Source organism: Diadema antillarum, unplaced genomic scaffold (assembly GCF_040938485.1).
Source record: "Diadema antillarum isolate AM-2024a unplaced genomic scaffold, OU_Dant_1.0 seq00000217_RagTag, whole genome shotgun sequence".
Lineage (NCBI taxonomy): Eukaryota > Metazoa > Echinodermata > Echinoidea > Diadematoida > Diadematidae > Diadema > Diadema antillarum.
In genome coordinates, this window is record NW_027271272.1 from 2,855,001 (window position 1) to 2,879,498 (window position 24,498).

The 24,498-nt window shown below is 37.1% G+C and overlaps 1 protein-coding gene across 1 annotated transcript in view; it reads right to left on the reverse strand.

The window, feature by feature from the left end:
* The window catches only part of LOC139729099 (uncharacterized), a 34,886-nt gene extending 10,674 nt beyond the window's left edge, over positions 1 to 24,212 (reverse strand). The window contains exons 1-3 of the mRNA XM_071640022.1: positions 24,101 to 24,212; positions 14,627 to 14,839; positions 1,599 to 1,728 (exon numbers count right to left, since the gene is read on the reverse strand). Of these exons, the coding sequence (XP_071496123.1) occupies positions 1,599 to 1,728; positions 14,627 to 14,839; positions 24,101 to 24,212 (455 nt within the window). The remainder of the gene's footprint in view (positions 1 to 1,598; positions 1,729 to 14,626; positions 14,840 to 24,100) is intronic.
* Between the last annotated feature and the right edge of the window lie 286 nt (positions 24,213 to 24,498).

Genomic DNA, 24,498 nt, shown 5'->3' on the forward strand with positions numbered 1-24,498 from the left:
GGTGGGGTGAGGAAAGATTTCAGTATAAACTAACTTGAAATTTGACAGATAGTGGTCATTACTGAAATCAGATTCTTTTTTATTCATGCATCTACAGTGACCATGAACATAGTACAGCCATGCTCCATAAAATATCTAGTAATATCATGTAATACTGCAAAAATATTCTGAGGGGAGGGGTGGGTGTCATCAATGACTTCTCCTGAATTACTTTTTACTACAAACTCTCTTGGTGGGGCTTGAAGGAAATATGCAAGTAATTACCAGTAATCAATATCATGAACATGATCATGATGACAATGATGATGATGATGATGATGATGATGATGGTGATGATGATGGTGATGATGATGGTGATGATGATGATGGTGATGATGATGATGATGATGGTGATGATGATGATGATGATGATGTCTACAAACCCTCTGCTCTCCTACTGTCTTTAGGGTAGAAGCCTTGGATACTGTGCTTTACTAATGTACATTGTAATCTTCTTTTCTTCAAATTTATGTGAAGCGATTTTGGGGTCTTTTTGTTTAGGTTTTTGTTTTTGTTTTTTAATAATTACAATTGTATGTGTCTCATCACTTTCTACAGCTACACAACGTCTTGTGGTGTGGCCCACTCTTCACCGTGGTAACAGTGCATAATATAACCTGGTCACATAATAACAAACTGGTCACACGACGGCACAGACAAGTCAATCGCTTGATACGGCAACCTAACAACACTCTGATGAACGAAGGAGACAAAATATGGCTTGGGGATGGATAACTGATTTTATCTCTTCCTTCTCCGTGCTCATTTCAAGAGGCGAAAACATCAATACGCAATGCAATTGTGTGAAGCCAGGGTGATACAAACCTAGCTGTACTTGTCCACTAGCTTCAGGCAACTTAAAACTACTCTTGGGCAAGTAAAGACCTAACTAGCATAACTAGCATATCCCTGATTAAGAGTAGTCCTTGCAGGAAGTCCCACTTGGTCTATAAATATATAGTAAAACATTCTGGGGAAAAATATATGGCACATATTTAGTGAGGCTAATTTTTTCACGAATAGGGACTTTTCCACAATTTCGTGAGTGGTTTAAATTTTGCGATCATGGAGAACAGCAACGAACGGAGAAATGTACACGTGCACATTGCATTCATGTTGCGATCAGAGCTGATCTTTTTTTTGCCATGTTGTTAAATTCGCAAATACATGTAGCATTTGACTCCCGAAATTCGGGAAAAATAAAAAACTCGCAAAATATATGGCATATACGGCACGCTGTAATGCCCTGCCAGGAGAATATGGTGCTGTTCATGCTCACTATGTACAAAGGCAAAAACAAAAAAGTTGACAAACACTCATTTAAAGGGGATGGCTAGCAACTGATGAGAGGGGAATCCACTCCAATGACTGTTCCAATCTTTGTGGTATTCATGTAAGAGTACGTTATATATCTGTTGTTGTGTGAAAATTATTTGCCTCAAACTGGTCTCATATTCAAGTAATATGCAGTACAATATTTCCAGGCTAGCATCACTGGACAGTGACAGTCCGATCGGTAACGGCTCAGAGAGTTGACAAAGAAGAAGAGGCAAACTTACCTTGAGAGGATGGAAATCTTGAGGGTGATGTGAGAGAGGAGATCGCCGAAAAGTTGGCCGACAGACGACTGCTGGTTGTCGGTGATGGAAGAAAATGGGAGGGGTTTCCAGTTCCTGACTTGAATGACACCTAGAACAAATGACCACAAGAAAGACAGAGACATTTAATAAAAACCCTCAAATTTACCGGTCTCCTGCCTGTGATCATTTCGCAAGTGCCCAGAGCTGTCGGGTATGCTTTTAAAAAATGTACAAATTCACACACAAAAAATTTTGTTTGAAGAGAGAAAAAAATTATCTCTGCGAGCCATCTTGATAGCAATCAATGGGGTCTCTTCATCTGGCTTCTTCACGCTATCTCTAATATTTATCTATCTATCTATCTATCTGTCTATCTATCTATTTATTCATCTATCTATCTATATATCTATCTATCTCTCTATCTATTTATTTATCTATCTATCTATCTATCTATCTTATCTTATCTCATCTATCTATCTATCTATCTATCTATCCTATCTATCTATCTATCCATCCATCCATCTATTCATCTATCTATCTATCTATCTATCTATCTATCTATCTACCTACCTGTTTCTCTCTAGATAGAGAGAAGACACACTACATAATGACCTTTTCCCATTATGAGGGGCTGGGAACCATGGAGAGATTTGATTGACTTTAAGTGCCTTGCATTCTGTTAAACTTATCACCCTGCATGTCCTCTATTTCTCTCCCCCCCCCCCCCCTTTCTTTCTTTCTGGCAAGAACCCCATTTGAGGAAAGCATTAAGAAGCTACAAAAGGTTTCAGACTTAGAAGAAACTCTAAATTTGTATCTCAAAGCATGTTTCATGCTTATCAAGTTCCTTTTTTTCAATTCTGGAACCCAATGAGACAATCGCATTTCTTCCATACGTGCTTGGCTCATCGCAGTCAAGAGGAGTTTTCCATTTTTCTTTTTTTCAAAGTTCTCTTTTCATTTCACATTGACCGCAAACAAACAAAAGGCTTATGTTCAGATCGTAAGAAACTGGTGATAGAGCATTGTGTATGCAATGTATTTGTTGCATATTTGCATTTGAAATGGAAATAGATAAACAGATTGGAATATGATATGAAACAAAATGAGATTAGCCACATTCGGTGCAAGCATTTGCAGTCTGTAGAATCATGTTTTTCAACCTTTTTTTTTTTAACCCAAGGCCCACTTTGGCATTTGTAAAGTGTTTGGAGGCCCAGTTACATGAGTAGATCTAATTCAAATTTAGATTTCATTTTAATTTGGAGAAGACATCGTGACCCACTGGTTGAGAAGCACTGCTGTAGGACACCTTTGTTGAGGTGGGGTAAACTTCACAATTTATTCCCTCTCGCCACAATTTGCTTGCACATGTGACTATCGCATATCACTCTCATACAGTTTTATACATCACGTACTGTATAATGCCATATACACTCAGCAAAAAAAGAAAGTAAACACTTTTTTAAGTTCATATTTCTCATAGAATATTTGGCTAAAAGTTAATGTACTATATACCGTATTGAAGGTAATTTAATTGGCTATCAGTCTAGTAGGTCAATATAAAGGGAAACTTTACACATGAGTGAACACCTTTGTTTTTCTCTTCCAAGGAACAAAAGCAAAAATTGCAAAAATGAACAAGTTGTCTGCAAGTGCACTTCCATATTACTATAATAACAAAAGACAAACTTAACACAATTAGATACAGTAATTAAGTTGCAAAAATAAACCTTTGATCTTCATGATATCTTTGAAGCCCAAAATATCAACAAAGGCCAAAAATAAAGGAGAAAAACGAAGAATCTTTGGTCAAACCCAAATTCAAATGAAATAAGAGAAGTAGCAATATTAACAAAAATGGTAGAAATTTCAATTTGTATTCGAACGAGGAAAATTGTAGATAATATTTGGTTCTTAAATTTATCTCATGAATCCTTAAATTACTATATAAAAGGAGTAAAATAAAGAAATTCTGTTTATTTAATCATCTTTATGCCATTACTCCCTATGTCGTTTGAAGTTCAAGCTGACAGAAAATTCTGACTTTCCCCCTTTAGTTTCCCATTTTGTTTTTGTTTGATGTTGTAAAGAGATAAAGAGAACAAAATTTTGTTTTTGCTATTTCATTCATGTCTCTCATTGTGTTAAACTGGCTTTTTGTTGTCATTGTTATCTTGAAGGGCATTGCCAAATGAAAGACAACTTGTAGCATTTTGCAATTTTTACTTTTGTGCCTTGGCGGGCAAGAATGAATGTGTTCACTCATGCATAAAGTTCCCTTTTAAATTAACCTACTAACATGATAGCCAATTAAATTACCTTTAATATGGTATATAATACATTGATTTTCATCAAAATCTTCTATGAAAAATATGACCTCGAAAAAGCGTTTACTTTCTTTTTTTGCTGAGTGTATATAGTGAGTCTAAATTTCAGCGAATCGGGACTTCCTGACGATTTCGCGACTGGTTAAATTCGCGATCGTGGAGTACTGAACTGAACAGAGAAATGGGCATACTAATATGTCACATTCATATCGAGATCAAAGTCAATTTTTTGCCGTGTCTTTAATTTCGCAAATAGCACCCAACTCGCTAAATACGCGAAAATAAAAACCTCGTGAAATATTCGGCGTATACGATACTGTGCATTTGGCTGACAGGCCATGGAGTTTGTGATACAGCTGCTGTATCAAACTTCCTTTGCAACTGAAAAGCAGTCAGCTTGGTGTCTCAATGTAGTGTCGGAATGGCCTGTGGCCCTAAACATGACTGTGAACAAGGAAATCTTGCAGTGTGAAACTCCTCCATGAAGAGTATAAGCCAGACCGTCAGGCTATTGGGGGGTGGGGGTAATGAAAGGAAACAAAACTGCAACATAACAGCTGGGATAAACTTTGTACCCATTTCAGTGGTTTCTTTGTGCTTGCAAATCCCTGTGATATACATGTGTAAAACCAAGAGAATCAAATGTCACAAAGTTTCACTGCTGGTTCAGGGATATCTGTGTAATGGATGTAGATGTTTACCAAATGATAGCCTCTATAATCTCTCATTGGATGTAATGTGATATGAATTATTGTACAAATTACAAGGTTCCATGTACTTTTTCCCTGTGAATACTCTATGCTCACTAGTGCAAAAGGATCAAGAATGAAATGACAAATGAATGTATTTAGATAATTTTATGAAATAACACTTACATGCTGATGAGAATAACAACTTCTGCAAAGTGATTCAATGTTTAAAATATGAAGATGATATTTGCATGAAACTAGAATATATCCCACTAGACACCATGCATATTCTTTGCCCTTTTTTTTTAATCATAAGGAGCTGAATATTAAGAAGATTTAAGAACATGAAGAAACAACTGTTTTCATCTACTTCAAGGCAACTTATTTATCATTTACACCAAAGATTGCCTTCAAATCAAGACCGCCGTTTTTCAGTATTACAAGAAACCAGTTAGGGGAGCGCCAACAGATGTCGAAAGTACAGCAAAGTCCACTAAAAGCCCTCAGTGGTTTTGTAATTGCCCATACCCTCAAAGACACGCTTAGGCCCCGGTCTCAGCTGAACCCTCAAAATACGGACACAAAGCCCAGAGATTGGCTAAAAACCTGTAAAACAATATCCCACTTCAGGCAGAATAAATTCCCTATGTACACATGATTACCAGGCCTAAATCTCTTATATCTACAGGCATTAAGCTGCAGCACAAACTCAACTTTATTTTGTCCAGTCTTTTTTTTTTTCCTCGCCTAAAATGGCTCCATTTGTATGATTTCTCATAGGCCACAGAAAAATAAGGAGAAATCCATAAAGTTGTAACTTCAATGTCATGAGAAAACTAAGCTTTCTACTCCAGATGTGACAAATGCTAAATTAGGACATACATACTGTATATGAAGAGTTTGATTGCAAAAAGGGGTTAAGAGCCATTTTTACACATTTCAAAGAATGTCTACCATCAGATAGTAAAAACAAAATAACACTTTCTAGTGATGCCTCACTTGTTACATAACAAGATAACAAGGAATATTGTCAAAGTTATGGTGAAAAAAACCCATATTCCATCATTATTTTGTCTTTTTAGCAGCTGTAGTATCTAAAGTTTAAGGACAGAGTAATAACTTGTTCTGCAATCAAATATACAGTATATAAATCGAGAATTCCTTCACAGGTGTATATCTGTGGTGAAAATGGGGAGAATACAATGTACATTCAGTAGATCAAACTTTCGTGCAAGCTTCAAGTAGGCACACAACGATTCAGGTTCAAAGTACTCTTCTCATACACCTACATGTAGGTTGTTTTTCCGACCAGCAATCGAAAGCTATCGCCGCAACCTTGAAAAAGGGCGCCATCAGAGTTAGCTTAAGACAGGGAAAGGATTGCTTTGTCGATAAAAATTTACGTCTTCATATTCACATGACCTTTCTGACAATTACCGGACAGAAGGTGCAAATTATCATATTGGTGACTGAATGTATCTGTCGTATCACTAAATAAAGTATGCTCAAAGGACAAGTACAAGGAGAATCGATGTTGAAGAATTGCTGTTGAGAATTCATATTGCCGACAATTTATGCTGACGAGAATTTATGCCGAAGAGAATTCATATCAAAGAGAATTAATAATGTCGGAGGGAATTGATGTTTAAGAGAATTTGTGTTGAGGAGAATTCATAGTGCCAACAATTTATATTGAAGAGAATTTATGTCAAAGAGAATTACAGAAGAAGAAAGCATGTACGTTGGAGAGAATATTTGTTGAAGAGTTATGTTGATATGTTGAAAATTTATGTTGTGATGAATTTATGGCTGAATTAAAAAAAAAAAAAGAAAAATTATGTCAGAGAGAATTTGTTGAAGATTAGGCTGCTTTGAGAGGCAAAAGTGAAGGCAAGGGATTACAAAACTTTCAGTTTAAAGTGGCAAAATAGATTAGAAACTAGGCTCAATGAATGCTGATTTAAACAATGTTCTCTGAGATCATATTACATGTACCTGCGCAAATCAAGCCACAATTAATTGTCAATAAAATGACAGTGACAATTCTTATAAATGCAACTTTTTGAAGAAAAAAAATGGCATTGATGATGTGTAACAATACAACATTTCCTCATACATGTAAATCAAACTTTCTGTATTTCACAGTGCGCAAAAATTGTGTCAGTGTCGATGTGTAGCAATTCAACATACATTAGTACTCTTCGCAGTTAAAACAACTTTCTGTATACAGCTTTATCACTGTATCATATAAACCAAAAATGATTGATTCTTTATTATTATTATTATAAGGCCTCATGATCCCATCCCAATGGGTTGTAAAACCTCTTACAGATAGGATGTTTAGTCAGTGCCCATTGACTTACTGTGAACTAATTCAGATATTTTTTGTTAATTTTTCTATTCTTCTTTTATTTTCATAAGGAAGGTCTTTCAGTTACCCCCCCCCCCAAAAAAAAAAATGACTTACAAAGGGGCCCTGCATAAAAAACACACAAAATACATACAATGTTACATACAAAAATAGAGTAATACATATTGCTTCTAAAGATATTTAGCAAACTTGCTTTAAAAAAAAAAAGCCCAGGTCAAAACCAAATGTATCAATACGTATGCATGTATAATGTATGTAATACATACCTATTATATGTTTATTGTAACACATTTACATATCCACATTCAAAACAGTATACATGAATTATACATAACATACTAGTATGTATCTTTACATGCATAATACATATAATCCTCTAAGTAACCTCCTTTGAGCGCCCAATAGCAAGGGGATTCCATGGAGTGGAAAGACAAGCCCGGCTTGGATATACCAGAGAACACCTGTAACGAATTAAACAGAGCATTCTCACTGATCTCCATACAGCCGAAGAATCTCTACTGGAGTCGATTGTTCACCAATGAGCATATTGATACACATACTATATGTATTCGCTGACCACCAAGACAGGCACTATTCATAGTTTTGTAATAAACCCCGTGGAGCAGCGAATGAATATTGATTTAATCAGACCACCCACGTTTCTCCAAGCCACTGGGTTTTAAACACCTCTCTATGATTTCTGCTGAATTGGTAGCCCTGTAGTCGGTTCGGTATCTGATAAAAGCTCAGGGTTGCTCTGAATCCAAACCAAAACTGCAAATCCAAGGTCTGGTAAGCAGACGAGAAGGAAACTATCCTATGAAATTTCTTATCCTGTGAAATTTCTTGCACTCTCCTCGAGTGCTTAATTGCCTCGTAATTAAAAAAGACCTCTCAGTTTCAAAAGTGTGCTGTAGACATTATGCCGTGACCAAACATGCAAATGCTTGGAGGCACTGACAACAATCATAACTTTTTACTTCAAAGGGGTTGTGTCAAAGGGTGCGTTTATAAGATTTTGCGTGCCTAGAATCACTGTTTTGAATCACTGTTTTGAAACACTGTTTTGAATCACAGTTTCGGTAGGAGAGCGTTTATAAGATTTTTTCTCCGAGCGTGTTGGGGCTCTCGCTCAGACTGTGTCATTGCGCAACTCACTCTGCGCAGTTTTTCCTCGGCAAAAGGTCAAACAGGGTGCGCGCAAGGCATTGTGACGCCACATAAACAGTGTTTGCAATCGCGGTTGCGTTTATAAGATTTTTGAAACATTGATTCTACAGAAACACTGTTTGTAAACGCACTATTTTGTGCGTTTACAAACAGTGTTTCAAAACACTGTTTCAAATCACGGCGAGCGTTTATAAGAATTTTTTTCGAGCTAGAATCACTGTTTGGCCAGAAACAGTGTTTCAAAACACTGTTTCTGGCCAAAAGAAAAATCTTATAAACGCACCCAAAGTCACATCTGCAATCACACAATCTCGCTAGAAGGAGAGTGCAGGTAATGAAACTAGTATTGTGGCAGTTTCTCAGAAGTCGCTGAACATTCGTGCTCAAAACACGAAACTTGAACCATTGGGGGTACCCTGTTTGTGACAAAGATAAGAAGGGCTTCTGTCTTGTCTTGTGTGCTTCACGTACAATTGTGTATACTCACATGAAAAAGACACAAATGAAAACATATTCTAGGTTATAATGATGGCATAACTGATTATCAAAGGAGCCTTGTTGTTTCAAAGATCAAACAATGAACGCAGCCAACATTCGCAGCATTAAACTTTCTTGAATTGGAGTCGACAACCTTTTTAGAGGCATGAAACTTTTGCGAATCTCTACCACTTGGCATTCAATGCATTATGCAGAAAAAAACACTTAAATTGTGTGCATTTTACTTTTGCAAATCTTGGTTCCTTGCAAAATTTGCAAAAGTTTCATCCACATGAAAATTTCTTGGATTTACAGTACTCATTAAGGGGTGCACAAATCCTGTGTGCTGATATGAGTAAACCTTGAAATCTACCATACGAATATCAACCTACATGACAACATCACTCTATTACAAACCCTGAAACAAAAGCATTGCTTCGTTTCTACCAGATTGATGATTTTCTATCAACTGCATTTTATCCCTTCAAAAATGTATGCACTCGTGGAAAACCTAACATGACAAAATACCAATATTATTCTTCATTCCTTCACATTCCTGGTGGGTTTTTGAAAAGCAGTTTCACAAGGAAATGGCAACTTTTTAAAATCCAGTGCATGCACATGAACACGCAAAATTGAAGAAAAAAAAATTCCCAGAATTGATTTTCTCCTATCATAAAGCGAGAATTGTGCCCGACTGTATCATAACCGTTGTACATCAAAGATTGTCTAAAGAGGGACCCCCTCCCCCCCCCCCCCCAAAAAAAAAAAGAAATGAAAAGAAATGAAAAAGGCTCAATTACACAGCAGACACGCTGGGGCACAAAAAACAATGTCAGACTACGTCTCTCACAGTAGGGCACTATGAACCAGGAGATTAAAGTGGTCACATATGAAACTTCAGAGTAGAAAAAAGAGAAAGAAATAGAAAGAGAGAGTATTAGATCATTCAAACAGATGTTGCTGCCACAGGGAGTGAGTCAAAAATTAGCCCCACATGTGAGAGAAACACATTTCTTAATCTCTTTGTCATTTATTCTTTTTCTTTTTTTCCCTTCGGGCATACGATGAGCGTTCCGAGTTTCGCTTTAGAAACGCCCGTGTTGATGATTGCTCCAGAGCATATAAAATAAAAACAACAACACACAGAACAACCCTGTTTTTTTTTATTTTCAATGGCAGTGTGATTTCTTTGGGTGTGTATTAGTGTGGGAGTATGAGCATGTGTGAGTGTGTGTTTTGTCTAGTTTGGCCAAAATCTGTTTCTAGACCATGAGCTCCACTTGCTTTTGTGGAGCTTTTTGTGCAGAAAGTGTGCACTCTTTGTGAAGTCTCAGCAGAGGCTTTTGGGGTGACTCTGTGGCAGTGACACAGGCTTGCGCAATCGGACACAGCGGACTCAGAGGACGGTGAGCGTACAGTTAGCCGCCGCCAGTCGTCGGTGGTCACAGCGCAACCTGCGCAGTACTACGTCGATTCCCAAGCGCCGGATTCCTTTAAGGGCCACGGGGAGCACTTTAACAAGCCACTGATGCTCTCGCTCTGCGAACTGGAGGGAACTAATCCGGAATGTGCAAAGTCAACACGGCTTTTTAATCCCTCCCCCAAGAAAGCCTGGCTTCTGCTGTGCCTTCCCCTTATAATCCCCCCAATCTACAATTGCTAATCCTTAATCTAGAATTCCATCTCAAAAGTTGACCTGACGTTTTTCCAAGCCTGTGCAGTTTGCTCAAGAGGTTTAATTTCTTTCTCTTCTCTGTGCGTGTGTGTACTTCTTACTCCCTCCTTTTCTTTTCTTTATCTCTTTCTGTCTCCATCTCTGTATTAGCCAAAGGGCTTTAGCATAAAATATAGAACTCTTGTGCTAATAGTATCTTCGGAAGAGGCTTATGGTTAAAGCAGAGACTGGAGAATAAAGAGCGGCACATGATCAAGAAATATGTGAGAAAACCGCTTGTCTGGTTTGATGCGGCATTAACATCTTATTAAAAAACTTCATGCTGGCGTCTAAGCCACGTATAATGCACAAAAAGAAAAAAAAAGTTTTCAGCATGGCTTTTACTAGCTGCACAGCTGGTCAAAGCAAACCTCATGACGTACATGTACTTCTAAGATGGATATTCCTGAACTATACACACGTGTGCAAATTATAAAATCAGCTTCTACAAGCCAGTCTTCTTCAAGGGCGTTTGTCAGCCCGAGTGCTAATGTGCCTTAACACTACACATCTCATATGTTTCAAGTGGAGTTTGCTAACTAATAAAAGTATCCTCGTTGCCAACCTCTGCAGATCCAAAAACAATCTAATCGAAAGTACCAGCGACATATCTTTAAGGCAAAAAGTATGAGTTGGTTTTGAAATGAAACAAAAAATGCACATTAAGGGTGCAAAATCAAATTTCAGAGAAAAACAACATTAAAGATGTAAAAAAAAAAAATTGTCTTTGATGAAAAAGAATCATATTATCATAAAAAGATATACATGTAATAGTTAGTAGCTTTGGAGTATGAATTGTATACCTCAGTCACTGTTTCTGATAAATTGGCATTTGAAAACTTGAAAACAAAATATAAGGATATGGCTTTTGGGAAACAATAAACTTCAATGATGCATTAAACGAACCACTTATCAGAGATGCACTACTTAATAAGTGATAAACCTCACTGACTGAGACTTGGTGTAGGTGTATACATGCTTATATCTTCACACACTTACAATGTACGTGTGTTGTATGTACGTCTATGATTTGTTTCATGGTGCGCATGACTTTTGAACAAATGTGTATAATGAGTAAACTTTTTTTTTTTTACAACTGACTGGGTGAAAGGGTGATATTTCATGGGAAAGCCAGAAGGTGAATACAACTCAATAAACTACAAGCAGGAGATTACTTTTGTTGAAATCTGATCTTACTTTGTGAATGTGGGATGTTGCATATTCTCTTATACAGGGCTCGACATTAACGGTGGCCCGGTGGCCCGGGGCCACCAAAAATGAAAGTCGGGCCACCAAATTTCAAAAAAGGGCAAATTTGGTGGCCTGCCTCGGGTCACCAAAATTTTTTGAAAAGTGTCATTTATCTATGTTAAGATGTTGCAACCCATGTGCCTGTCAATGAATATTTATACTTAGTCTTACCATTCAGCAGTTAAATTTGTGTAAAGGATGGATGAAAAGGACTGAATGAGTGCCTGAGAGTGAGTGTTGCGAGTTTGTTGAGGTTTATTTATGAGTAGATATGTCCAGCTTCCAATTCTTACTATGACAAAACTTGAATTTGTGACTCATCAAAAAAAAAGCAGGAATTTTAATGGTTTTTTTTTAATTTTTGGGGGCCACCAAAAATTTGAAATTGATGATTTTGGTGGCCCCATCGGGCCACGAAATAAAAAAGTTAGTGTGGAGCCCTGTCTTATATCACATTTACTTCAAAATGATTTACTGTTACAGCACCAAGATTTGGATTTTCATGCAAAAGTTTGCCAGATCTCTGTCTTCTTGTAATGATTCTATGGTGTCTTCTAAAACTACAGTTTACTTTATTAAACAAAAGAGCATAATTTTGGTCAAAACCTTCTGTGCTGAATCCATGATATATGGAAGAATATGATTGTGTATTAAGAAGTTAAAAACCTTTAATTGATACAGGAATCAACACTTCTGTGAAGCAATTTCACTCTTTTAAACACAACATCCCTCTCAAATTGTACAATGAAGAGTAATCTATTCATTTGTTTCTCAAAATGAAAATAATGGAATTAGAGACAGTTACACAACAAGGGGCCGCTTCCCCCTGAACTTTCGAGATCAAATTATGTGCATCCAAATATTGGCTTTGAGGACTACTGAAAGTTTTTATCCCTTCCCCACTCTTGGCCTCAAAGAAGGCTTAAAGGGACTGTACAGTTCTGGTTGAGGTTAGGACTTAGCTTTTAATGTTTTGCGAGATATTCAAAAACCACTCTATGAGATGTCAAAGAGCATGCAATTCTAAGGGATATCAAAAGTTTATTTGATGAAAATCGGTTTTGAAATGGCTGAGATATCCAAAAACAAGGTGAAACAAAGAGATCCTAATAAAAGGCGTGGCCTGTCGCCTTTTATTATTATCATTTTTTTTTCGATATCTCAGCCGTTTGAAAACCAATTTTCATCAAATAAACGTTGAATCCTTCTTAAAATTGCATGCTCTTTCATATTTCATAAGACGTTTCTCATTATCTCACTTAGGAATGTTATAAACCTGAATCCCCACCTCAACCAAAAGTGTACAGTCCCTTTAACAAGGATGAGAAACTTGTAAAGACTTTGAACGCTTGGTGTCCTACAGATCGAGGCTATAGTGTGGCCACATGCAATGGCTGTTGTATGTTGTGTGTAAATACCACTTCATTATTAAAACTCCGACAAAAGTTTTATTGAAGAGAAAAATAGTTTGACTGATAATGATACCGACAATGATAATACAATGTGTGCTACTGATATTCAATATATCAGTAAAAATAATGATAATCATAAATCCACAACTCTGAATACTGTATCTAAGGTAACATGGGGATGTAGTATTCTCATAAAGAGACAGAATAAGGTCAAAGCTTTGATACATCCCATTTTTACCTGTGAAAATGGAATTTCCGTTTGTCTCACGTCCGTTTGCACAAGTTTGAGAGGGTGAAATTTGTGAGCTAATGACGAAAACCATTAATTGTCAGTATCATCACCATTATCAACTTGTTGCTTTCCATCCTTTGGGATTTTTGTCAAACACTGAATACAGAAAAAAAAAAGAAAAATGACAAAAAAGGGAAGAAAGGTATGGTAGACAAGCTGAGGAGTAGCCTGCAAGAGATAAGCCAATGTTAGTATTACCCTCTGCAGCAGACAACCCTTTTAATACGTGTGTGGTGAACAAAAGAAGATAAATATATTTCTTGAAAAGTTTTACCACAGAATGAGCAACTACATTCTCTTGTGAAGTCGAGATACTTGTGATTAAAGCTGTTAAAAAACTAAGAAAATATAGAGAAAGAGATGGGATGTTGTTAATCATAACTCCAAGAATATTTCTTGCTACGTTTGTATGTTACAAGTGAAGGATCACTAGCATAGGTTTTATGTGTTGCTTGAAGGTTTGCATGATGAAGTAAATGAAGGAGAGAGGTTTGCAGTAACACCATGCGTGATAGGTTTTATTCTGCTCTATGTGATGATGATGCACTTTTCACTTTAATATCTGTAAAAAAAAATGGCGCTTAGCCCATTTAGCGATGAAACTCTTCATATTTATATCTACATATATACATATTTTTGTCTGATAATGAGCAAAGGATGAGTCCCCTTAAACTATGGAATGAAATGAAGATGATACCACACAGAACAGGAAGTTGCTCCCCTCCAGAGTGAAATTTCAGCCCACATTCAGTTTCACACACACGAGGGGAAAAAAAAATTGAGTGAGATACGCTGATAAGTTTTTGACCTCCCAAGTATCAAGTTGGACTCGCTGCGCCATGTGCTTCATACACATATATCATATGATGTATATATTTCCAACAGCCATCTTGTTTTCCATGGTGTAGCAGATCGGAAGGTACAGATACTATGCTAAAAAATACTGCTTATGTCACAGTTCCTTCTAATTATATGCAAATGACTCAGTCAATCTTATGGAACATCATATATATTTTTTGACAGGACATATTGAATATCAAATATAAACACATAGATCAAAATGTATCTATATGTACATGTATCTAATAATATCTATCTATATAAATCTATCTATATATGTGACTTCTCTCACTCAGTCAAAAATTGACAAACTTCTAGAACTTCCTCGTTGTGTTTTGTCTTAGTCCCATATTGCCGAAAGTTGAATTTTTCTCTATGATTTCTTCGACTCTGTTCATTGGGGAATACAAATACACAAACACGTTTTTTCTCGTGATTTCTGTGCGAACTTTTTTTACCTGTCGCATTTCTCGCTTTCTCTGGAGGATAGTCGAGCTTCGACAGTGCCACCCTGACCAGGTCTCTGAGTTGTAACGATGACGGGACGATGGCGTATCCCTCCTTCTTCTCCTCCTCCTCCTTCTTCCTCTTTCCCTCGCTGTCCTCGCTCGGTAGCCCTGGCAACGTGTCCAGCAGCTCGACGACGCAATGCACGGGCAACTTCTTGCCGTCTGCTCACGGACAGACAGAGAAGAGGAACACAAGAGAGAAAGAGATAGAGAGAAGAGAAGATGGAAAACATGAACAAAAAGATTAGCATCATCGGGAGCACAATTCAATTCATACATTTATTCAGTAATAAAAATCGTTTCGATATAAAATGTTTACAAAATGTAGCAGGTACAGTTCTGAGAAAGCCAGAGGCTTGTTAAAATAGAATGTACCCTTGAAAACGAATCATACACATATTGCAATTTAAACATTAAAATACCAAATGATAAAAGGAGCACAGAGAGAATGAAACATATTAAAACAAGCACAAAACTGAAATGAACAAAAATTACCAATAACATCAAGGGATCATGGAGAGAATATAACATACTAAGACAGAGGACAAAACAAAACAAAACAAACAACACCACCTGAAGCAAAGCAAACGAAACAGAACGAGGTATAGAACGAGACTTCAAAAATATGTGTAAATAGTACGAGAAGACATTACCAATTGCAGCTCATGTAAAATACATAATAAAAAAAAATGTAATTCAAATTTCCTATTTTGACTAAAATGAGGAGAAGGCAAGAGCATATCGAAATTTTTTCTTGAAATTGTTCAGAGACAGCTTTTTAAGATTTTCCAGAATTCCGGACTTCCAAATATGAGATCCATGAAACCTTATCGACTGTTTTTGGGCACGAGTTGTTCGGAAACAAAATGGATAAATATTAAATTGATGCCGTGTGTTTTTTGAGTGAATTTCATTACAACGTTTGAAATAATCCAAACAAAACAGATGTTTTTACGTATTGAAGGAGACGCATACAGTAATCTTGAGATAAATCATACTAGGTGGATTTTCACTCGGACACAGTTGCATAAATGCATACAATAAACACACATTGATGAGTATTTAAATGCACACATTGGTATAATCCATTTTCATTCCCTTGAGAAATTCAAAATTGAATCTGCTGAAAAACAAAGAAAATGATTATATCATATGTGATGATTTTAATTTTCTATTTGTGGAAAATTGAGCAAAGAAAATGGGATTCCATCATTTCATTTTAGTCTTTTATTGTCCATATCATGGATATTTGTTTTGTTCACATGCTTTTTACAAAACAAAAAGTATACAATATATTGTATACTCTCCAATATCTCCAAAAACATTTTCTTGTGCAGTATCATTTGAAAAGACTTGTTTTTTTTTTTTCTATGTCATGACCTTACTTTAAAAACTTTGGAAATGGTTTTCATCTGTTTCTGCATTCAAATTCTTCATTAATATGTGACCCTGCACCACAAAACAAACAAAAAGTCGCCAGACATGATTTTTTATTTAAGACCATATTCTGAAAGAGCAGAATTTAAGCTTTAATATGATGTATAACTCAAATCAAATGGACTCTCCTAACCTATCTAAATATTGGAAAGAAAGCACAAACTCAGGAAAAGTGTGAACTGAGAAAAGAGGCTCTGAAGTACAGTGTCTATTCAAGCTTTTAAAGGGACTGTACAGTATTGGTTGAGGTAGGAATTCATGTTTTGAACATTCCTAAGTGAGATAATGAAAAGCCTCTTATGAAATATGTAAGAGCATGTAATTTTAAGAAGGATTCAATGTTTATTTGATGAAAATTGGTTTTCAGATGGCTGAGATATCCAAAAAAGTGTTAATAATAAAAGGCGACATGCCACAACTTTATTAGGATCTCTTTGTTTCACCTTGTTTTTGGATATCTCAGCCATTTCAAAACCGATTTTCATCGAATAAACTTTAGATACCCCTTTAAAACTGCATGCTCTTTGACATCTCATACAATGGTTTCTGAATATCTCGCAAAATGTTAAAAGCTAAATCTACACCTCGACCAGTATACACCCTTTAATCTTTACCAAACCGTGCTGGCTGTGCGATGAAAGGGACAAAAAAAAAAAAAAAACAAAACAGGAAGTAAACCACCCGAGTAACAACAATGAAGGGATATCAGATTAAACTGAAATTAAGCATGCCTCATTAACACATTCTGTCCATAATTATTGTCAACTTTCAAAGCAGTAGCACTATCCTTTCAAAAGTTTTTAGAGTTGAAAGTGAAGAGTGTGTACAAGGTTTTTCAGAAATGAAAAAGGGACTCTAAAGACATACCTAATCACACTATTCTACCCAAAAGTGTTAGAGATAAACTGCTAAAAAAACACACTTTCCCGCCTGTTTTATGACCCCGAATTTTAGCATAATGTAAAAGAAGACTTGCTCTTTCAGAAAATATGAAAAAGTCAGGACTGGCTAGGTTGACCCATTTCACCTACTTTCAGTCCTCACACAAAATCAGTGTGAGCGACTTTTTATTCGTTCTGTGATGCACAGTCACATATATGTACAGTATGTATGTATTTGTGAATGAGTGTTTTGTATGTCAATGTTAAAGCCTATAAAATCATAATAGGTACATGGTTGCTCAGGTGAACATTATACAAGATTTGATGCCCTGTACATTTATTTAAAATCAAAGCTTTCTTGTTACTATTCATTGTTCATGTTTTATTATTTAAAGGTAGATTTTAAAGAAGTTTAGTGATCAAATCTGCAAATGTTTATTTCAGGTGCAGAATTCTAAAAAGCCTCGAAATTACTAATTTCACAACTGATTCATCCATTGGAAATATATTCTGGGAGATTACATAGGACTGGAAAAAGAAAGATTAGGAAAAAATTAGTTTAATTAATTAGGTCAGTGCAAAGTTAAAAGGCATTTTTAAAACAAAATTGTGAATTTTAAAGAAAAAAAAAGAAACCTGAATAATTTAAATTGATTTTTCATAATCTTTCTTTTTTCCAGTCTCATGAAATGCTGTATATATGCTGTTAAATTCAGATCTGCCACTTTCAAGAAGATGATATGATATTCAATATCTGCAGCTAACATCCCCTGTACTTGGTAGAAATGAAATATGACTAACACATTCATAACCACACATGCAGTATGAGCTGCACAATCAGATGGTACAACAAGCCGAGGAATGAGAGGGAAGGAAATATGTACATTTTCTGTGTTTATGACCATTTCTCTTTTTTTTTTTTGCTCATAATTTTCTAGGACTCGCACTGGATTGGTACAAGCGATGGTGAACTGCTCCCGTTATCTGACGGCTAATCTTTTTCCTGGTGAACCGAGCTCTCCTACCAAGGAGCATCATTGGCATTGTCAGTGAACAAACCCTTGAAAGGAAAACCCCTGAAAATACACTTTTTCCATCCATGCTATTGCTGACAAAGGAGCGGTTGTGTTTTATCTGCATTCCATCTAGAAAACTGGACAAAAAGAAGGGGGAAAAAAAGGTTGGGGGGGGGGGGAGAGAAAGCTTGGATTATCCCACTGGGGAGAGGATAAGCTTGAGAGAGGACTGAACTTTGAAGGAGGGGATTAAGATTCTTTGCTGGAATATTTCTACAGGAAATAAAAGGTAAAAAAAAAAGGTAAGGGGAGATGAAAACACACTGCCCTGCACATCTGGGCAGCTGGTTAGAAATGGCTGAAGTACATCTAGCAGGCTTATTTCCTCATGTAAAAGCTCACAAACCATAGGCAAGTGTAACATAAAGCAGTGTGCGAATAGTCTGACCATTTGCACAACATACACTATTACTGCAAACCAAAAAATATTTGCGACATGAAATTTTTACGAATTGGAGCCGACGGCCTGTTTCATAACACGATTTTTTCCTGCATTGGCATTGGCATCCCATGCATTATAATGTAGATAAGAACTTTTGGGTGCATTTTGATTTTGCGAATCTTGGCTCTCACAAAATTTGTGCAAATTAAAATGCAGGCCAAAATTTCTGGTTTTACAGTGTATTAATCATTCTTTTTCCACCATCCACACCAGCGCATACATTGTAATTACCAAAGGTTTTGCCAGTGTTATACCTGGAAAGAACAGAGACCCTGAAATGCATTTTCTTCTCTGCTGATTTTATATCTCATTATAATTCATTTCTTTTTCCTTCTTTATATCGGAAATTTGACCTGACAAAGTAGGGATTTGAGCAATTTGACAATAGCTCTGACATTCAGCATCTATAGTGTCTCTGGGCAGACATTTCTTTATTCCTACAACAAAGCATACAGACTATCTTGCTTTAAGTTTACTGTATACGCTATAATTTTCGCGTACATAAATTTTCGCGAATTGCCGATGTCACACATTTTCGCGAGTGGTTAAATTCGCGATTGGGGGACCAGAGAAAATATGAAGTGGCAAAGAAAGTGTGAATTTTCAACTTACTAGCATATAAGAATGACACTGCATGAAAAAGACTTGCCAAACTCTGCGAACTAGTAAGTTAGAATTCAACATTTTTGAAGTGTTTAAGTCCATCGCGCTAGATTTCTGACGAGTGGTCCCCTTGCGATAATGGATTGGCTCTCTACAGTATTCGTAAGTAGACGTGGACGTGCGTAAACAAGCTTAGCCGGTATGGTCTGTTCGGTAAGCCGTGACATGGTATTCTAGTACTGAAATGGTCGTATCATCAAGGCAAGGATTCATTTTGGAAGGTAATATTTTCGCGTGTTGTTAATTTCGCGAATAGCTCCAGACTCGCGAAATTCGCGAAAATAAAACCCCCGCGAAATATATAGCGTATACAGTATGCTGTGGGTGGTACAGGTTTGAGGCCGGCGGCATAGGTAACGAACATTACATTAACCCATTGAAGATGAGTCCTGAGTATACTCGGGCAGATGTCTATGGGAAATGTGTGTTGTAGCAAAATCAGTCCGTCCTCAATGGGTTAAAGGGGCTTGGAGCATCATATAATGGCAGAAAGATGTTGTTTCAGAAACCATTATTATGATCAATATCATTGTTATCCACCTCCTTGATCCTTCTTCTTCTTAGTCTTCGTATCAAATTACTATTATTATTATAATGATAACAAACAATTATCATCATTACTTTTAATATCATAACTATAATCATCATCATCAACACCATTGTCACTAGTAGTTCTAAGTCTATACTACAACACTACTACTTCTACTACTACTATCATTATTATTATCATCATTTTAATTATTATTATTATTATAATCATAATCATTATCATTATTACTATCTTTATCATCACCATAACTATCATTTTCATATATCATCAAGGGCGATAAACAGTAGAATAATTCAGACAGCAATTATAGCAGCAGCTACAATATCACATGCTCTCCAGTCCTTGAATGATACCACAAGGTTTAATATAATGAATGGTACCAGATCTGAGATGTTCAAATTCTTCATGATCTAATATATGCAAATATGCCTTAATTGTAAAGATGACATCATATCAAAGTGCTTTTGTTAAAGGTGCATCCACGTTGAATGTAAAATTGTAAAGGCGCAATTTATTGGACACAGGAATGTTTCCTTCTGTGAATTTCAGTCACCTTGTCAATTCCAACAAATGTCTTCATAGTCTAAATATTTGAAAGATACTTTGAACAAGGCATGCTGAATATGCAGAATGAGACAAAGATCTTGGTCCTTGCAAGAGCTTAAAGATACAAGAGCTTTCCTTAAGCTACAAGGAAGCTTACTTGCACAGGAGATGTTTCATACTCATCTTTTAATCGTTAGCTCACTAACACTGTCATCTTACACTTAGCATTTAGCCTCTCACAACGATGCCATTGTTCCAACTTACAAGAGCTTTCGAAATCAAAGTCGCACAAAGAATGAGAGAGGCTGAACAGAACAAAAAGATAAATCTGCTCTCAGAGGTAAAGGATGTTACCAAAAAATGCCAAAAAAAGAGAATTGGAAAAAAAGAAGAAGAAGAGAAATCTGTCAATTTAGCTCAGAAATAGTGCCAACAATGGAAACTAATGCCAGCAAAGTGCATTACAGGCTGCGCTGAATGGCGCTGAAAAGAAGAGTAATGACGTAAAAATCGCAGCTTTTCATTCCACGAGGAGCGCCCAGCCGGGGCACGTGGATCTGTACCACAGCGTTTGTTCTCTCTGTTTAATCTTTCTTATTGTCCTCTCCCGTACCCATACCCCCCCCCCCCTTCTCTCTCTCTCCTTTCGCTACTAACCACTACTCTTTCTGGTCGTCCATTTCAATAGGATTTTCTGATTTAAGAGATTACAAATCTGAGTGGGCATTTGGAGAGCTAGAGAGATGGGAATTTGTCACATCATTTAGCTCAGTGAGATAGAGAGAGAGGGAGAGAGTAAGAAGACAAGAAAGAGGGGGGAAGGGAGAGTGCAAAGGAGGGGGGGGGGTGAGGGAGTTAAGGGAATCTGGAGAGAGATGAGAGGAACCTGGGGAGCGGAGTGGATTACATCAATACCCAGTATATCACTGCTGCGACTTCACAATGCATACAATATTGGAGCATCATGCGGCATGGTCCTAGTCTAGCTTGCAGACACTCTGCTGGACTCTCTCACATCCTGCATCATGCCATGCCCCTCATCCGTACCACTCTCACTAAAGAGCAGGGTGCTACATAAAGCACTTGCCCAATTGCCCGGGGCAAGTGAAACTGAAAATCAAAGCCGAGCAAGTGTTTTGGAAAAATGAGAAAGAAATGCTTGCCTGAAGGGGCAAGCAATAAGTTTTGAAGCCATCTTTTTTTCTAAAGTCTGAATGGCACAAAATTTCCAGGAAAATGTATGGTCTACAAAAATTGTAAATACAAATGTAAAGCCTATAAACAATAAAGTATAGCATAATTAGTATTGAGTTGTCATACTTTGTGCCCCAACTTCACGGAATTACCCATTTAGATATGCAGTTGCTGCTTACTTTACTGTTTCTTCAGTACAATGAAATGTTCACATTTGTCTTTACACACACAGTGCACAAGGCAAACTATATAAAGAGTTTTTTTTTTTTTTTTTTTTTTTTTTAAAGAGTCCAACTGAATTTGCATTACAAAGTGCATCACGAGAGTTAATAATGATTCTTGCATGTCCAGGCACAAGAATCTATGGGTTTCGCATTGGTTCTCAAATGAAAAAAAAGAAGTCGATTTTGGATGTGTGACTTTGAAGCTAAACAAACAAACAAAAAAATTCTGTACGAAATGCTGCTGCAACGGATAAAATCCACTTGTCCAGTGCAGTATGGAATTTTATAGGAACTGAGCAGAGAAAGAAAGAGAGAGAGAGAAATGTAGAAAAGAGGAATCTTGGTAGGGAGGGGTAGTGGTCAAACACAGAAGGTGATTAATCCTGTAGCAGATCAGACATACACCTGGCTTATAAAAATACCTCGGAGCTCTGAAGTTGAAGAGGGAAAGCAAAGACATTTTCTGATTCAATACAGAAGATGCATGGAGACATACAGTGTACACACAACTCATGCAATCATTTGGTGAAAAGAAGAATAGAAGGCGAGAAATGAAGAGTAAGAGACTTCTTTTAGCTCCCACAAAGAGATTAGCATTGTCATTTCAAGACAGCGAAAGGATCATCCCACTATACTACACCCAAGAGGGGATTTTAGGGATTTTGGGGAATCAGAAAAGAAGAAGGGGGGGGGGAATGAGGGAGGAAAGAGTCTCCCTCACCTCAAGTGCACCTGACCAAGATGAGGCACCTCAAGACTATATAGGTGAATTATAAAAGGGAATACAAGGTGTGTGTGTGTGGGGGGGGGGGGGGAGTTGTTGGATATAACTCCAATATTTTTGTTTGTTATTGTGGGCAACTTGAACATGGAGTTGTTCACAAATGAAAAAAAAAATGCCCATGGAATTATGACTTAAACAATAATACACAATGATCCTTCATGTTAACTGCCTCACACCTAATAACTATGGAATACAAATAGTGGAAATACCATAGTTGTCAACCTCTATACATAACACACTCAAAGAAAAACAACAACACACTGATATTGCATTTGCATATTAAAATACAAACTTACATACAAACTTTGGAAGATATACATGTATGTTCTGGTTTTAAAAATTGATGCTATGGTATTAAAATAAAGGATGCTTGTTTGAAGTTCCTCTTTTTATTTAGCTGTCTAAAATCATATTTCTTCTTTAGTATAAAGTAAAACAAAAACATGATTGATATGGCAACACATTACTCATTGGCAGCCTTACAATACACAGGGTATTTTGTTTATCAAAAGAGGATCATTCCTCCGTATTCATCATAATCATATTCAACTATATCAATTATCAGCAAACCTGAATACCTTTTTGTTTTCATTCAAAGATATATATCCCCAAATCACTATTGCACAAGATTTGTCCCGATTTTTTTATCTGTAAATCTAGTTGACCTAAATAGTGCCTGTATGCATATGGGAGAGAGAAAGAGAAGAAAATCTTGCATCACTGATCGTTTCAAATTGGCTACAATGCAACAGTGCTGTGATGGTCACTTGAAAATATTCCCTGGCAATTTCATTCAGAGGGGAAGGCGTGTATGACAGTTGAGACCTCGCTCTTGCGGTGTACAGCACAATGCAAATCGAGCACGGATCTGTACGACGAAATTCCCGCGATATATTTTCATTTGGACGGTCATTTGAATAAGTGTAAAGTATGACTGTGTGCACTTCGGTAAAAGAACAAAAAAGTTCCAAGCTCCATCCGAGCTATTCTTCCCCCGTCCATCGTGGTGTTACATCCCGCATGAACCATTGCAGCTTGCTTTTAAAGTTCACATTACAAGAGTGTACTCTCTTACGCTCAACAAAATTTCACCTCTTTCTTTTCTTCATCTACTCCGTGGTATCTTTTTTTTCCTCCTCTATAAACTTCTTCTTTTTCTCGTTTGTTTCTATCATGGTTACCTTGCCGTAGAGCCATACAGCAAAGCCCATCGATCAAAAATATCCAGCCGCCCATCTTTCAAACTCCTTGCGACTCCTGGTATGCTAATCCACGCAAAAGTCAAGATCATGCCTCCCCCTCCTCCCCCCCCCCCCCCCCACCCTACTCCAGTCCCGGCAATCCACGGCTCAAAATGAATCATGGCAAGCCCGGTAGCAAAAGACGAAGAAAAAAAATTGAGAGAGAAAAAAAAATCAAAATCGGGAGGGTAAGAGGGAGCTGCTATGGCCCGCAAAACTGTGTGAAAATTAGCCCTGATCTGGGGCGATTTAGGAGCCAATTTGCTCGGCTAAGTCGAGTCAACATTAGCCCGATCCATTGGAGATGCTACATCAGTCGCCAGCCAAATTGAATGATCACATCGCCGGGGAAAGCTCCCCCCTCATGCTTAGTGCGTTCACCTGCCCGGTTGCAGGAGATCAGTCTCCCGCCCAGACTCCGCGGCGACCGACGAGTTCTCCGCCCACCCAGGTGGGCGGTGGTTGGCTACTGGGTTGCGGCCACAAGGAGGCTGCATCTTTTTGGAACTAGTTTTTCCAGTGTGTTGCACTGGAGTGACCAATCTGACCACAGACAGAGGAGTTTTAACAAGTCTACTACAAAAAAAAAAAACATGTGTGCAGCAGCATTTCTAAAAAGCATTTCTAATCAGGATTAGATTGACAAGATAATCACACACTGACAGCAGAATTCTAACTGATCACAAACAGCTAACAACATTCCACACAACACTGTAGACATCATGAATTCAATAACCTGTTAATCATACTATTAACCCCTTTGTAACATATGAATATAAAAAC